The following is a 17,690-nucleotide window of genomic DNA, read 5'->3' as shown; positions in this document are numbered from 1 at the left end:
GATTTGAGAGAGACATTGATGTGTGAAAGAAACATCAACCCACTGCCTCCCATACACACCCCTACCAGGATTGAACCTGAAACCTAGGTATGTGTCCTGATCGGGAATTGAACCCACAACTTTTGGTGCTCGGGACAACACTCTAATTGACTGAGGCAGGGCAACACTAGTGTCTTTTTATCCACCCAGAACTTCTGATTTCTTCTCTCATTATTCCAATCTATCTCCTGCCCCTGTTCTGTTCAGTGACACATGGAGGAGGGGGCAGGAGGTTGGGCTGGATGCAACCGAGAAGGGACCTTATAGACTGTAGTCAGAACCAAGGAGCAACACCCCCAGTTAGGCCATTTCTTACCTTAGATAGGTTTGATTATCGGAATTAAAGTTTTTATTTGTAAAATGTGAGATAACAGCATAGGCTTGGATGTAAAAAAATACTACAATGCCTGGTTTCTAGCAGGTTTTCAATACGTGCCACCTTTCTTAAAGTGTCACTGAGGGTCAAACAGGAGGCATCTCTGCCTGGAGAAATGTGAAGTGTGTGTCTTTGTGTGTGGAAGGGTGTGGTGGTTGGCACTCAAGTTCAGCATCAGCGCTTTGCTGCCATTTATCTTCCAAGGACACCGAATAAGCAAAAATATAGTTGGATCACGGTGCTTTTAAAGAATGTAACATAAGTGTATAAACATGGTCAAGAGGGGCAGCGCAGGTTAAAAACAAAGGTTGGATGTTAAGAATTAAACGAATTAGTGTTAAAGCCTGTGGCAACATGTACACACATGACCAAGCCAGATAGATATTCATTTCTGTATTTCTTTTGTTTTCTTTTACTACCTGTTACTTCATCTTTCTGGGTCAGTTTCCTCATATGTTAATTAAGTGCGCTGCAACCAGTGTCTCTCTTTCAAAAACATTTCCCCCCCTGCCTCTCCTCACAACTCCTTCCCAGAGTATTTGAAAGCGGGTGGGCCGGTCAGTTCTGCACCAGCGGGAGAGCTAATCTGGACTTCATTTTAGCGGTTTGGGTTCAGACAATCCAGCACAACAGAACAGCAGCGTTTTAAAGGTAACAGTATAGCTGGTATTACATACCTGTTTCTACCTCCCAACAACCTCCGTGGGACTTAAAAGGCTACAGCTGACTGCATGTTGAAAAAGCCCAGGCCACCATCAAGTCCTCCGCTAAGCTCATCGCAGACGAGAGAACTCCCAAATCAAGGGCCGCTTCCCCTTAAACGCTTTAAAGAAAGAAAAACGAAGAACGGCACCCGCCCCGTTTCCGGGAGTGGTCAGCGTAGCTTCGGACACCCTGGGCCACCACACACGCCTTCGTCCCCGGTGGGGAGGGCGGGGAGGTGGACCGGAGGACAGAGACCAGAGAAGACGGGCCTTTGGACGCAAGCAGCGTCCAACAAGCCGCAGCCCGACCGCCCTCCCGGCCGCGATCTGCTTCCAGGGCAGCGGGAAGGGGCGGTGCCGGGGTGGGGCGGGCGCCTGGACTCCCCCGGGCAGTACGCGCCGGCCTCCCAGCGGTGGCGCCCAGGACCGTGCCCGCCCACCCCACTCCCGCCGCCCCGCTGTCTTGTTTCTACACCATCCACGCCGCCTCGCCCCCACGCTGCCGCTCGCGCGGACTCGCGTTTCTGCCGCTTGAACCGGAACCTCTTGCGGAGGCCGCTGCCGGGAGCAGGCGCTGAGCGGGAAGCGCGGGGAGGCGGCCTGCCCGGCGCCCGCAATGGCCGCGGCGGGGTGAGGCCGGCGCGGCCGTACTTCGCACGGTACGGGCGCTCCTCCGCCGCGGGCAGGCCCAGGCGGCTGGGAGACCTAGGGAGCCGCCTGCCGCCGCTGGTTGCCGCCCCGCCCGCCGCCCATGGCGAGGCCCCAAGACCGCTGCTGACCGCGCTTCCGTCCGTCGCCGGCGGCGGGCGGGCCTCGCTCTACGTCCGGCCCCGGGAACCCCGCGAGCGCTGCGGGCCCCGGGCCACCGACGATGGGGAACACTACCTCGTGCTGCGTGTCTTCCAGCCCCAAGCTCCGGAGGAATGCACACTCCCGGCTGGAGTCCTACCGGCCGGACGCCGACCTGAGCCGCGAGGACACGGGCTGTAACCTGCAGCACATCAGCGACCGGGAGAACATCGACGGTGAGCGCGGCCCTGCCGGGACTCTCACAGCCCGGCTGCGGACTTGGGCTCGGGTACGGCGGGCGGGGGGCCTGTGGCCCAGTGACGTGAGCCGGCCCTAGTCAGCCCTGGTCCCCAGACGTGAAGGGGCAGCTCTGGGCGCGGGCGGCGGAGAGTCCTGGTCTCGGGCACCGTCTGGTCCGTGCCACAGCCAAACTGTTGGCGACCAGGCTGAGCTCGCTCGTTTTTTAAAAAGTGAAGTGAGTGGACTTGGTGTTGGGTAAAACTGAGGACTGAATCCTCGTTTTGGGTCTAGTCTGTACCGAGAGTTGGAGAATAGGGTTGGCCTGTGTCAACTCCCCAGAAACTTACATATTGATCCCACTTGGCTGACCCTCATCAGCGTTTCCTTCAAAAACTAAAAACAAAACCAAAGGCCTCCCACCAAAGGATTTGGAGGGGGTGATTTGAGACATTGGGGTCAAATTGCTCCACCTGAATGCTTCAAAATTTTTCTTTAGAGTATCATTGGAATGTTTTGGAAACATCTTTGGGTTGTACCCCGCTTTTGCTTGGGACTGAATTACAGTCCTATGAATTCCTGATTGATCTGAGTGACATTTGGTTTGGACTAGTGTTTATAAAGGAAGTTAAACGACCGATCACTGCTCCTAGTAAAGTTTATTTTACTGGTGTCTTTATTAATAATTTAGTAGTATAATTTTGTCAATAAGCTGTGTTGCTTAATATTTACAGCTGGGTAGTTTACATAATTTCCAACTTTAAGAAATTTGAAATGTGAAATATATTTTTATGACAACTTGATTTTTCTTTCTTTCTTTCTTTTTTAACCCAAAATATCAAAGTTGATGTGTTTGAACTAACCTGAAAAAATTTCTTGTATGAGTGAATTGAAACAACTCTGTCATAATTAATTCATGTTAACTTTAGGGTGGCACATGCTCTCTAGAGTGGAAAGCCAAGTTTAAACTTAACCAAAAGTAAGAATTTTCTCATTGTTTGGCATTCTTTAATTTCTTTTTTTAAGTACAATTTGATATATTTTGACATATTTATATATTCCCATGAAACCATCACCAGAATCAAGACAATCAACATGTCCATCACTCTTAAAAGTTTCCTCATGTTTCTTTGTCACTCCTACCTCCCTTATAGTGTCGAGTACAGATGGGAGAGTGGATAACCTTGTCTTGTTCCTCATGGCAGTCTTTAATTTCTTTTAAGTAGTAATTTCATGTCTTTAGGAGAGCAAATTTATTAAATAAGTATTGTACCACATATAAAGAGACTAATATAACATCTGGCTAATGTTATAGTAGGTGCGTAGTAAGTTAGGATTCCAAGTGATATTTCTAGTGTTATTGCTTTAGACTTGCATTATTTTAACCTACTCTTTAGAGGTTTTCAAACTACATCCATACTTTATTTTAAAATTTAGGCACATAGAGGCATCTAGAAGGATATCGAGGCCAGGTATATCTTCATCACTGCTATGGTCACAGGAACTTGAAAGAAGTGTTCAGCATATAATAAAGACTTAATGAGTATTTTATTTTAAAGACATGAATGAGTGAATGAGTTTATTATAGAAAGCCATTACCTAGTCCCATACTGTGTTGGTAGTCAAAAATATTTGGCGATAATTCCTCCTTTATATTGTGCACTAATATCGGGTAGAAGCTTTATGTTTTAAATATTGGATTTAAAAATACAAACAGAAGGAAGAGTTCACATTTCTTAGAGCCAGGCTGCATACTGGTATTGACTATAGTGGGGAAACGGGACAGGGGTACAGGCAATAATTGTAATCAGCTGTTTGGCAATAAGGCTTAGGAGGATTTTGCCAGAGAAAAATAGAATAGTATTGTGTGTTTTTTCATTTGAGGGAAATATAAATTTGGTCATCACTCTTGAGAAAACATTTGGAAGACCATCAACTTGTGTTTTGTAGGTTCTGGATAGTTTAAGAGACTAAGTCAGGGTAAGAGGGTTTCTAATGTAGGTTGTAGTGCCCTCTCACCCCAGAACCCAATTCATATGATGATGCTAGTTTAAACCCAGAAACATTTAAACAGTCTTCTCTGTTTCCCAAGTTTAGTAAATAATACTTCTGGGTTTACCCATCCAGCAGTTCTCAAGTCCAGAAATGTAGGACTGGGCCTTTGCATTTTGTTTAAAGCTGTCCAGTAACTCTAAGATGCAGCCAGCATTGAGAATTGCTCCTGTTGTTGAGGGATATTTTCCATAGAAATTCATTCAGTGTCAGAAGTTGTACAAGAGAACAGATTTATGTTAAATAAGATGCATACTGTATTTTGTCGTGTATAATACACACCCACATTTTTGACCTGGATGTTCAGAAAAAAAGTTTTTTGTTTTAATTTTATAATTCAATTATTTATTTATTTATTTATTTACATTTAGAAACAAAACCGATTATTGTATTACAGAGGCATTATTTTGCATGCAGATGTGGTTATTCTCTAGAGTTGCACTTTTAACACATAATCAAATATAAAAGAAAAACATTTATATAGGTATGGAATTAGTACTACCCATATATAATATGCATCCTTATCTTCCCTCAAAAATTGTGGCAAACAACTGCACGTTATACACGGCAAGATATGGTATATATGTATGTACACAAATATAACTTACTGTATTGTTAGATTAGTAAACATTTTAAAACTACATCTCATTTCTTTTTTAAATTAAATTTTATTGGGATGTCATTGGTTAATAAAATTATACGAGGTCTGTCAGGAAAAAGTTCCAGTCATTGTCAGTACAACGAGAAGGGTTTGCCTAACATGCATGTATACTGACAGCCAAGGAGAGTGGACTGGGATGCACATGCATGAACAATGACAACTTCACTGAACTAGTCAGTAGGGGCGGTAGACACAGCTGATTGAGCTTGTGTACTGTGTGGCTGTTGCATTCAAAATGACTGAGTGAGTAGAGCAATGCGTCTGCATCAAATTTTGCGTTCAGCTCAAAAATTCCTGCAGGGAAAGTATTCAGACGATTCAGAAGGGTGCAGCTATGGGCAGCTGGTGATTGGCGTCATCGGGACAATGTGCCCGCTCACGCATCACATCTTGTGCAGTTTTTTTTGTGAAACATCATATCACCCAGGTGACTCAGCCCCCCTACAGCCTCAGTTTGGTGCCCTGGGACTTCTGGCTTTTCCCAAAACTAAGATCACCTTTGAAAGGGAGGAGATTTCAGACAGTTGATGAAATTCAGGAGAATACAATGGGGCAGCTGATGATAATTGGGAGAATTGTGAGGTCCCAAGGTGCCTACTTTGAAGGAGACTGAGGCATCATTGTCCTATGTATCTTGTATTTTCTTCATTAAATGTTTCTAATTTTTATATTACATGTCTGGATACCTTCTGGACAGACCTCATATAAGTTACATCTCAGTTCTTGATTCTAGGGTAGTATATAACAAAAGTACAGTATATAACAAAAGCTGAAATGCACAAATGCCATCTTTCTCACATATGGAAAGATGTTCCCGACAACTAGAATGGAAGGGTTCGGAGATGGTTATGAGGTTTCTGTGATAGGTGAGTTTCTTTAAATCATAGAGAAATGAGCTATGTTTTCTCTCTTCAAACACACAGTGGGTACTCCTTGTCCCGTAGGATTTCAGTGACTGAGTTAGGGCAGTTAGGCTCCCACAAGACCTACCTGCAACTTGCTCTGTCTTTGTACTCCATGTATATTAGCGTTAGGTTATTCATGTTTTTGGAATTTATATTGGACTGAGCAGCTCCCTTGGTATTATTTCTCATGAAATGATTCTGCGATTGAGAAATAACAAAAACAGTTAACAATGATAGTAGTAATTACAACCCTTATATACTGCTTACTGTGTGCCAGATACTGCTTGGCATCTATTCACTTACTGGTTATCAGAACAACCCTATGGGTAATATTATTCTTACTTTAAGACAAAGATGTGAGGCAGAGTGAGACGAAATGATGTGTCCAAAGTCATACAGCTACCGAATGACCAATGGAAACTTTCCCCTGTTGCTTGACTAGCCATCAAACACGTTAAGTAGTCTGGGGTTGCCTTGTGGGGTAGGCTGTCTATCATTGCAGTTGTATCTGAGATGGGACTTTATCTATCTGCGGTAGATTGGACTTCCCTGAGTAGTTTATTTCTATGGGAGGAGAAAGAGAGGGATGGATCAAAGAGAGTTTAAAATTCTATGAGAGCAAATAAATCAGGACACTTGTAACATCTGTATCTTAGTGTCAGTTGGGGAGTTAGGCCTCAGAATAATTGATGGCACCTTCATCCTTTGTATATTAGCTGTCATCCTGGACAACCCAATATTTCCTTCATCCCATATCCAATCTGCTAGGAAAGCATTACTCTGTACCTTCAAAATAGATCTAGAATCTGATCACTTTTTTTTTTCTTTTTATCCTCACCCAAGGACATTTTTTCATTGCTTTTAGAGGGAGAAACATAGATTGGATGCCTCCCATACAAGCCCAGAACTGGGATCCTGTGAGCCTGGACCAGAGATTGAACCCATAATCTAGGTATGTGCCCTGACCATGGATTGAACCCGCAACCTTTTGGTGTACGGGACGATGCTCCAACCAACTGAGCCGCATCTGCCAGGGCCAGAATCTGACCACTGTTTTATACCTTTCCTGCTGCTTTTCCGCTAAGTAGCCTAACTAGTCTCCTTGTTTCCACCCTTGCCCGCTACAGTCTGTACTCAACCACAGCAGCTGTGGTGAAATCCTTTTTAAAACTTAAGACATCAGTCCCCTACTCAAAATCTGCAATGACTCCTTATTTTACTTGGAGAAAAAGCTTTACGATGGACTTCTACAGTAGAGGTCTTACACTGGGAACTAAGGCCCTTTGTGATCTGCGCACCTTCCTCAATCACTCACTTGCTAGCTCATTCCAGCTATGATGACCTTGTTCAGTGCCTCAGTGCTGTTCCTTGAACATACCAGACATACTATTGCCCCAGGGCCTTTGTCTGTCCTTCTGCCTGGAATCCTCTTTGTGTATTGTCTTGGCTCACATCCTCACTGTCTTCAGTCTTTGTTCAAGTCTCACCTTTTCACTGAGGCCTGCCTTATTGCCCCATTTAACACACTTCCTGCCACCCCATCAGCAGTCCTAAAATACGTTCTTTGCCCTAATGATTCTTTACTCCATGTCACCAATAACATGTTGTACAAGTGTATACATATGTAATAGTAACTATTTCTACTCATGGAAGTTCCATGGAGAACTTTTTTTTGTTGTTCATTAATGTAAACTGTGTGCCCAGCACAGGGCCTGATATCTCAATGACACTCTATAAATATTTGTTGAATCAAGGAGTGAAGCCTGCTTTGTAAGAACATCAGAGGCAGGGCATCATCATGTGTATTGATTGGGTAAGAGGAAACAGATGGGAGGAGAGGGTGAGAAAGACTTGTAATAACTAAAGTAGAGTGATGTGAAACTTTTTGGTTCTGTTTGCATTTTATCCTGAGAGGTAGCAGATAGGGTGAACTACTGAAAATGAGACATAAGAAAGATTTTAAAGTATAATTAAAAGAAAAAATCACCCAAGTTGAAAGGAAACTGTGGTTAATGGAATTCTGTTTAGCAATGAACTATTTAGTCTTTTTTCATTGTCTCATCAGATGAATGGTTATCGCATCAGATATCCATTACATTCTTAGGGATCAAAATGAGGCTAAAGTGCTTAATAAATCAAAAAGTACTAGGTGAACATATGCAATTATAAACATAGCCACTCATGTTGATTTTTCTGTATTAAACATAAATTGTGTTTACACATCAAGTGGTGTTTGAACTTCCCATATCCAGAGAAGCTTGAAGCCTAAGGAACTCATTCTAGGTATGGGAAGCATAAACAGAAAAAGTACTCTTGGGGGGGGGCGGGGAGGAGTAAAGCGGGGAGACAAAGGAGCAATTTAAAATCAAAGTACCTATTGTGTTGTTAACCTGAATTACTGCTCTGGGTTTTTTGAGTATCTGCAAACTTCTGACTGTATCTCTTCAGCATTCTTTTTCTTGAATGTCAGTCCCACTTTAGTATTTCCAGCCTGATGGGCAAAACCATACCTGTGGACTTTCATTTCAGACTGAGATTTATTAATACGCTGCCTGCAGAATTGTGGACACTGATTGAGCGTGGGCTGCATGTTACCAGTGTACAGGGGGCAGTGTACAGGTTTGCTGGGAGAGCCGTTCTTAAAAGCATGGTGATGGCTCTGTGACCTCCACTCTACTGACTAACCCTATTTTCCTCTCTATTTAGAATCATACCCTTATTTTACAGATAAGGAAACTAAGTCTTGGAGAGGTACAGTCTCTTGCCCAGGTCATGCAGAATGTGGACAAGCGTAGTAAAACTTGATGTGTGTTAACTTTGGGCTGAGACTCTGCTAATTACTGACCTGTATTATCTTTTTAAATTTTCACATTATTCTCCCCACATTACAGGAGAAGAAATTGAGCTTTAACTTAAGTGGTAAGAAATTTGCTCAAGTTTCCACAGCTAATTGGTGGCAAAGTTGGGGTTTAATCTCCTGTCATGTGCTAGAGCTCCACACCTTATTTGTCCTGTGACAACTAACTAGGGAGTGATCTGTGTTTAGAATCTGACCTTGCTGGTGCCTGGCCCATGCCTGCTTTGTTTTAAGAGGTCCAGTATGCTTTTAGTTAGCAATACTTTACGATTAGGATTTTTATGTTTCTCCCTGCTTCTTGAGAGCAGTGAAGTTTAAATAATTATGTGGAATGGTAGATTTTTCTCTCCCTTTTCTACAAAGCTAATTGTCTGTATCATCTTAAGGAGAAGAATTGCTTTCACATGTCTGGCTAGATGGAAGTAACAGAAAGATCAAATCCATTCCTATCCAGGGAAGGACAGAACCAAAAAAGAAGAAAGTAACAAGAGGTATGACATGTGAGTAGCTTTAACACTCTGTTTTAATCACACAGGGCCAGAGATTTTAGCTCCATGTATGTCATACTGGGCTTACTTTAAGGAAGTAGTGTTTGGTATCTTTCACGCGAGGGCTGTTGACAATATCATACTTTTCACACTTCAAAATCCAAATCCTTTTGTAATTCAACATTTAGGCAACCAGGGTGAAGTCCTTGGCACTAACAGTTGGTGTCAGCTCCTCTCACAGTCTCAGAATCCTTTTCAGCTTATAGCTGAAGGAAGCAGAAAGTTTTCTTTTCCTGCAGCATTTTGCATCATCTTGAAATGTTGAGTAGTTTGTTGGTGGGTGTCTTGGTCAGGAGACCTTTTCTTGTCTGTCTTATTCTACCGTTTCTGAAGAATGAGGGAGGAGCTCAAGGGGGGAAATTCAGGGAGAGATCTTCCCAGGGGGTTTACACAATGTGCCTCTAGTCTACAAAGTTGGTGTAGGGCAAAGAATGGGGTCCTGTAATCAGGAGATCTGTATCCCAGATGTGGCTCCACCTTTATTGTTGGACATCTGTCCCTCTCAGCCTCACTGTCCTCTCTGCTTAAAAACAGTACTTAAAAATAGTCTTGCCTTATGCCCTGAGGTACCTAAAATGAGGATCGAATTAGACTAAAGGGCTGAATAAACTGAAAAGTACCAGATGAACATAATGCTGATAGGAACACAGCACTCACGTGGATTTCATTGTATTAAATATGAAGTGTGTTCCAAGATCTAAAACAAAGTGTGTTTGAACTGCCCTTACCAACCAGCAGCCTGAGGGACTCATCTTAAAAGATGTCAAATATTCAAGTTAGTACCAGAGGATAACTGGAATTCTAGAGCTGGGTGGGCTGGGTTCTATAGAGCTGTATGGCCTTTGAATGGGAAACGTGCTGGCAGAAAAATTTGAGATAGAAATACTGCTCCCCTTTCTAATATACTGCTCCTGTTCTTTTGTTTTTGTTTTTTAATTTTTTTGCAATTACAGTTGACATACATTATTATATTAGTTCCAGGTGTATACCCCAGTGATTAGACATTATATAACTTACTCAGTGATCATCCCAATAAATTTTGCACCCATCTGACACCATACATAGTTATTAAAATATTATTGACTATATTCCTTATGCCATACTTTACATCCCCATGACTATTCTATAACAACCAATGTGTACTTCTTAACTCCTTCACCTTTTTCACCCATCCCCATAAGACCCGTCCCATCTGGCAACTGTCAAAATGTTTTGTATCTATGAATCTGTTTCTGTTCTGCTTGTTCATTTATTTTGTTTTTAATATTCAGTTGTTGATAGTTATGTATTTGTTGCCATTTTATTGTTCTTAGTTTTTATCTTTTATTTTACCTCTTCTTCTTAAAGAGGACCCTATAACATTTTGTTTGGTGGTGATGAACTCCTTGAGCTTTCTTTTTCCTGGGAAGCTCTTTATATATCCTTTAACTCTAAGTGATAGCTTTGTTGGGTAGAGGGATCTTGGTTGTAGGTCGTTGTTTCTCATCACTTAGAATATTTCTTGCCAACTCCTTCTGGTCTGCAAAGTTACTTTTGAGAAATCAGCTGACAGTCTAATGGAAGTTCTCTTCTAGGTAATTAACTTAACTAACTGCTTTTAAGATTTTTTCTTTGTCTTTAATCTTTGGCATTTTAATCATTACATGTCTTAGTATGGACCTCTATGGGTTCATCTTGTTTGGGACTCTCTGTGCTTCCTGGACTTGTATGTTTATTACCTTCACCAAGTTAGGGACGTTTCTGTGGTTTTTTTTCAAATAGGTTTTCAATTTTTTGCTCTCTTTCCTCCTTCTGGCACACCCATGATGTTAATATTGGTTTGCTTGAAGTTGTCCCAGAGGCTCCTTACGCTATCCTCATAGTGTAAAATTTTACACCATCAAGATTTTACACTATGAGGATAGGATAGCATAAGGAGCCTCATATTGTAAAAATCTTAATTTTTTGAATTTTTTTTCAGTTAGTGTATCCTTCATTTCTGACTGGTCTTTTTTTATGCTGTTGAGGTTCTCATTGAGTTCATTGACCATTCTTATAACTAGTGTTTTCAACTTTGCATCTAGTAGATTGCTTGTCACCATTTTATTTAGTTGTTTTTCTGGAGTTTTGTTCTGTTCTTTCATTTGTGTCGTGTTTCTTTATGTCCTCATTTTGGCACCCTCTCTGTGTTTGTTTCTATGTATTAGTCAAAACTTGTACATCTTCCAGGCTTTTTAGAGTGGCCTAATGTAGTGAGTGTTCTGTAGGGTCCAGTGGCACAAGCCCAAGCTGGGCACTTCAGATGCGTCCTCTCTGTCCCCTTGTGTGGGCTGTGTACACCCTCCTCTTGTAGTTGAGCCTTGAGTGCTGTTGGCACGTGAGTGGGAGGGATTTACGCATAGGCTGATTGGCTGCATGGACTGGCTATGGAGGATCAGCTGTGCAGGGGCCCTCCCCACAGAGCAGGACTTACTTTGGTAGGGCTCAGATGATGAGTGGAGATATACCAGCATCTACCTTTATCTGGCTCCTGGTCCTGAGAGAAATACAGTGGATTGCACTAAAGATCATTGTTAGTAACTGCGGTTACATCTTTGCCTATTTGCTTTGTGAGCCTTGCAGAAATTTTAGTTGGACAATGAAATGCAAGTCACTTCTATTTTGGACTATGATTATGGACCTTCTGACTCTGAGGAAGAATAGAAAATACTCTGCATATAAGCTCATATGTGTAAACCAAAATTAATTTTGTACTATAATAAAGAATTATAAGCATTTATAAAGCTGTAGCATTAGAGACAGTGATTCAGGTAGGGCTTAAACTGTGTTTCACCAAAACAAAGAGGAGGCTGCCTTTCATAGAGAAAGGTCTGCCCAGGATATCAGTTAGGTTCATATTATGTAAACGAGGTATCCAAATTGTGCAGTTCTGATTGGATGAGGCAAGTCTCAGTCCATTGGTAGAAAGAGGAAACTAGGGCTTCCCTTCAGTGGTTGACTCAGATGGAATAAACAAGGGGGCATAGTGTGGGAAGAGAGTACAGTCTGAGTTTCTTTGTAGTGTACAGAGTCTGTGAGGAGCCCTTGTCAGCAAATGATTGTTAGGCTCATATTAGTCATAAAATTTGGGCCCATCATTGGCCATGGGGAGTGCATCTCAGCAGATAAATTCCTTCTTGGGGTTCCCACTGAATGAATCTTCTCAGGGTCCATGTATGTAGTACAGCTAAATGTTGTAAAACTGTGAATGTCGGGTTAAAAATACTTTATAAGTAAGTTCTTTCCTGTGGATGGATGCTTCTGTTCTTGGTTGGCAAAAAGGGAAAAATAAATTACTAAAGATATTTGATTATATTTGGTAAACTGTCTCACTCTGCAAATTGAGTATTAATTAATTGAGAGGAGGTCTCTCCTTTGTCTCCCAAGGAAAGACTTTACTCCACAATTTTAGGATTCTGTCCATTAATGAACCTATGTCTCTTTCAGGGTACTAGTTAATTACAGTTATTCCATTAAGTATAATCATAATTTATTGTTGTTGTTGTTGTTATTTTTTTTGGTATGGATCTAGACTTTGTATGGTTGCTTACAAGTCCAGATCTGAGGTTTCCTTGTGTACCCTGCTAGAGTCTAGGATAAGAAACAAAATCATGATGCTATGTTTAATCCAGTTTCAAAAGTTTCAAACTCACGAGAATTACATTCATTTACAGTGAGTATTACTTTTGTTAGTTTATGTGGCTGACCTCATTTTTCTACAGCCTTTTTTTCCTCAAGCAGTGTGTAAGTGATGGGCTGTAATGTGTAGTTTTTGTTACTCCTTTGCCTGAAAAGCATTGATAAATAGTGTTAATACAGCATTATGATTGCCATCTGTCTTCTGAATGCTAAAGTTAATGTTACTGAAGAGATCTAAGTTGTTTATTTACTTTGATTTTAGCATATATTTGGTTCTTTTTCTATAAGATATACCTGTCTGATTTTCCATTTATTATTTTGTGGGAAATCTGGACTAAGCTTAGCAAAGCCAGTATTCAAAAGTGTGATTTTAAGTGTTAACCACACAGGGACAAATTGAAGGGGTAGGGCACATTTTTTTGCTTTGCAAACCATTTGCTTCCGTGGGAGATGGTTGTTTCTGGTTGGCCACACACTTGGCTGTTTGCAGAGTTCTGTGGTGCAGCGGGAGGAGTGCTGTTTTGTAGGTCATGTTGGCAGCCTCTGGAAGGGGAGGCTGTGAACCTTGGGAGCTGTGGCAGTGTTGCTGGGTGGGATGAGTCAGGGAAGTCTTGAATGCAGGATGGCACATATTGTGAAAGCCAGGCAAGGCCCCAGGAGGTGAAAAATGGGCATTCAGAAGTAGATGGAGGCTGCTTTGGTGAAGTTTGGGTGTCTCTGCATCCTTGATAGTGATTTGGGCTGGACACCAAATATGGCAATGATTTGGGCTGGACATCAAGTGATTTGGGCTGGACATCAAGTATGGCAATGATTTTCAGAGTTGAGGGGGGTGATCTGCTAGGAGAGCCTCTGTGGACTTTTGGCATGACACCAATGACTAGATAACTTGACACAAATTTTCTTCTCATTTAACTAATAATATTCAGAGAGGAACATTTGTTGAAGCATGATTTTGGTTTTTTGAAGATGAAATTTATTCTTGTGTCCAGGATATTTGTACAAGGAAAGAATGAGGGGATTGTGGGAGGGAGTTTAGGCTGAAGTAAAAATTAGAAGAGGGTATGTAGATGAGTGAACTTGGACGACAGCCTGCTATATGACAGCCAGCTACCTCTGCTTAGGCATGGCTCTAAGCCTTGTCCTTGCAACCCAGTTTACTGTGACCTCAGACTAGATCTGTGTGTTCCTTCACTTTGGACATGGAACATTGACAGTCAAGGCATTGAATGAGTGCTTTCCCCCTTGTCATCTGTGTCTGGCTTTAATTTGCATGGTTTGAAGCATGGTGTTAAACTATAATAATGATGCCTAGTAGAGAAGGACAGTCTGTAAACTAACGATACGTTTTAATTTCCTGTTCCCCAAACTAATTTAAGTTAATGGGTTTTCATCTTCATTAGGCATGTTCTCATGTGAAGGTGTGTGTTTACTGAGTCTTGCTCCCCAAACTAATTTAAGTTAATGGGTTTTCGTCTTCATTAGCCATGTTCTCATGTGAAAGTGTGTATTTACTGAGTCTTGCTTCTTGCTATGAAATTCAGGACACTTTTTAGTAAAACAGGAATCCTTAATGAAGCTATAGCAAGATTTCTCAACCTCAGCAATACTGACATTTTGGGCTGGACAGTCCTTTGTTAGTCATAGTGAGGGCTGCCCTGTCTATTGTAGAATGTTTAGATGCCAGTAGCATCTCGCTACCCAAATCATGACAGTCAAAATATGTCTCCAGACGTAGCCAAATATAATTTCCTTAGGGGGGCAAGGCTCTATATCTCTTCAGAACCATTTAGCTACAGGGTATAGGATTCAAGCAAAACTTACAGTAACTTCCTGATGGTTCTGCTATCTTTGTCACTTTCACACATTCAAGACCTCAGGTTGGACATCACATACTCTAGGCTCCTCAGCTCCAGCAGACACCTATCATTAGCTTCAGACTTGATGTAAGTGATGTCCTGCCCCTCCTGCACTAGTTTTGCACAGGGTTGCAGTGCTCATTTGTACTCATTAGAATTAATAACCTGTTCTAAGGTAGTGCTCCTAGTGGTATTATTGACAGAAAAAGATATTGCCTGCAATTCAGACAGTGGTTAGTAGTATAGTTTCTATTAGCACCAGGAAGTTGTATGATTTCTTTACTCAAATTCAGTAATCACTTAATTTTCTGCTCTTAAACCTTCCTCTTCGTCATCTTTCTTTTTTGTATAATATACTGGAAGGGGTGGTAAATTTTTCTTTTTGTAACCAGCTTTTTTATATTTTTAAATGCTTATTTTGTTTTTAAAAGATTTTATTTATTTATTTTTAGAGAGGGGAAGGGAGGGAGAAAGAGAAACATCAGTGTACAGTTGCCCCTTGTGCACCCCCCACTGGGGACCCTGCCCACCACCCAAGGCATGTGCCCCAGACCAGGAGTCGAACCAGCAACCCCTGATTCACAGGGCGGCACTCAATCCACTGAGCCACACCAGCCAGGTGTTATTTTTTATTTCTTATTTCAATTTAAAAATCAGCTACTTCTTTGTGTGAGTTTTCTTATTTTATTAGTACTCATAGAGGACTTTCTTTTTTAGAGTCTGTTTTGATGAGTATAAAAATGGAATGCCTGATACAACTTGTAAAGCTGTGATCTATGTTTTGTTAATATAGCTTTGGCTTGGTTTGAGTGCTCAGCAATTTTGTATTTTGGTGGACTTTTTGAAGTCTCTCATCAACTACATCTGGAACACCTGGCCTCCTGAGGTTGGCAGTGAACAGAATGGATATTTGATTTAGGGGTCTGGTTTTGAAGGACATCCTTTTTAAATTTTATTTTTGTATTTATTGATTTTAGAGAGTGAGGAGAGGGGAGAGAGAGAGAGAGAGGGAGGAAGGGAGAGAGAAACGGAAGAAGGAGGGGAAGAGAGGGGGGAGAAGTGTGGAGTGGAGAGAAAGGGAAAGAAAGAGAAACATTGATTTGTTGCTCCACTCATTTATTGGTTGAGTCTTGCACATGCCCTGACTGAGGATTGAAGCCACAATCTTTGTTCCGAGGGACCACAGTCCAACCTATCTGGCTAGCCTTAATAGAAACCTTTAGGAGGAAAGAAACTCCTCAGTGTGTGTTGTATCTGTGTTGCATTGTTACACTTTTTAAGGAAAAAATATTTAGGGATGAATCCATTTAAATTATTTGATTTCAAGAGTCATTTTCTTTACCTGAGCACACTGCTGCTGGAATAAGGAACTGGTAGTGTGGATTTCTGGAAATAGAGGTTTGGAAATTCAAATCTTGATTTGTAACTTGCATAGGTGTAGAAAGCTCCAAAAAATGTACTGTTGCATTCCTGACAATAAAACATTGCCTCTAAGAATATTCGAACCAAAGACCTTAGATGTAAATATATTTATAAAGATACAAATGGGAGTTATTCTTAAAGTCGAAGATGTTTTTAAAGACAGAGGTTTGAAAGCCTGTTACCAACTCCTGCTCTGCCCACGTCCAACATACTTGTTAGGAAACGTTATTATGCGGTTGATCAAAAAGTTTGTTTGTTTTTTTTCCATAAGATGGCTCTAGTAGTGCTTTGTTGTCTTTAACTTCACTTGAAACAATTTTGTTAGGTTGTATTGTGTCACTGTCATATCAGCATGTAATTAAAAAACATCAAAATTGGTAAATTTTTGTGTAGCCATTTTAATACTGAAGATGAAAGAATATCTGGTACATTTTTGGAATATTATGCTTTGTTATTTCAAGAAAGGTGAAAACAAGTGAAACGCCAAAAATGATTTGTGCAGTTATGAAGAAGGTGCTTTGACTGATCGAAAGTGTCAAAACTGGTTTGTGAAGTTTCATGCTGAGATTTCTCACTGGATGATGCTCCTCGGTTGGGTAGACCAGTTGGAGTTGATAGTGATCAAAATCAAGACATTAATTGGGAACAATCATTGTTATACCACTCTGGAGATAGCCAATATATTTAAAATATCCAAATCAATAAAGTTATTGGTGAAAATGAAAAATGTGTCTTTTATTTTACAGAAAAGCCACACGGACTTTTTGGCCAACCCAGTATAAAAGTACAGCTATTCATTCATTAGAGAGGCAGTTTTCAACGCTCAGTATGTAGAGCACTAAGGAAATTGGACTGCTTGGGTTATTATTCCAGGATTAAAAAGGGCCTTGGTAGAAACATGGGAAGACCAAGGGGTCATTGCTACTACTCTTCCTGGGGCTGTCTGTGGAATTATGAGAGTGAGTCTCTCTTTCTTGTTTTATTTTTTAATGCTTTTTATTTCCCAATCACAGTTTACTTTTAATATTATTTTGTATTGGTTTCAGGTGTACCACATAGTGTTTAGACATCATGTATTTTACAAAGTGGTCCCCCTGATATTTCCAGTACCCACCTGGCACCATACATGGTTATCACAATATTGAGTATGTTCCATATGCTATACTCTTATGTCCCAGTAACTATTTTGTAACTACCAGTTTGTACTTCTTAATCCCTTCACCTCTTTTACCCAGTCCTTCAGTTCCCCTCCCCTCTGGTCACCACTAGTCTGCTCTGTGTCAAGAGCCTCTCCTTGTTGATGTGGCACATCTGGAAGTGACACAGAAGGTGACTGTTCAGATCAACACAGACCATGCAGAAGCAGCCAGACTTTGGTTACTTTCTCGTTATTCTTTTTGTATTCTGAGCTCCTCCAAAGTGACCTTACGTATTGTTTTTAGAGTCACTCTAAAGTTTTACCAAACCTAGTATATGCCTATTTCCATGAAATAAAAGGTCTCTCATAGAAGGTCTAGCCTTACCCAAGTCAAATGTATTCTTTGGTTCTTTCAGATGCTTTTGAAATGAAAATAATTTAGAAAG

The 17,690-nt window shown here is 41.2% G+C and overlaps 1 protein-coding gene across 5 annotated transcripts in view; it reads left to right on the top strand.

The window, feature by feature from the left end:
- Nucleotides 1–1,646: 1,646 nt before the first annotated feature.
- CCNY (cyclin Y) overlaps nt 1,647–17,690 on the top strand; it is a 274,562-nt gene continuing 258,518 nt past the window's right edge. For 2 of the 5 annotated variants that reach the window (XM_053922334.2, XM_053922333.2), the window contains exons 1-2: nt 2,014–2,144; nt 6,629–6,715. Coding sequence is in view for 1 of the 5 variants with exons in the window: in XM_024574760.4 (XP_024430528.1) it covers nt 1,991–2,144 (154 nt within the window). In the remaining 4 variants the exon portion in view is untranslated. Of the gene's footprint in view, nt 2,145–6,628; nt 6,716–17,690 lie in introns of all 5 variants that reach the window. The other 3 variants (XM_024574760.4, XM_053922331.2, XM_053922332.2) reach the window with 3 other exon arrangements.

Source organism: Desmodus rotundus, chromosome 4 (genome assembly GCF_022682495.2).
Source record: "Desmodus rotundus isolate HL8 chromosome 4, HLdesRot8A.1, whole genome shotgun sequence".
NCBI classification, from domain to species: Eukaryota; Metazoa; Chordata; class Mammalia; order Chiroptera; family Phyllostomidae; genus Desmodus; species Desmodus rotundus.
This window is presented reverse-complemented; position numbering and strand designations above follow the sequence as displayed.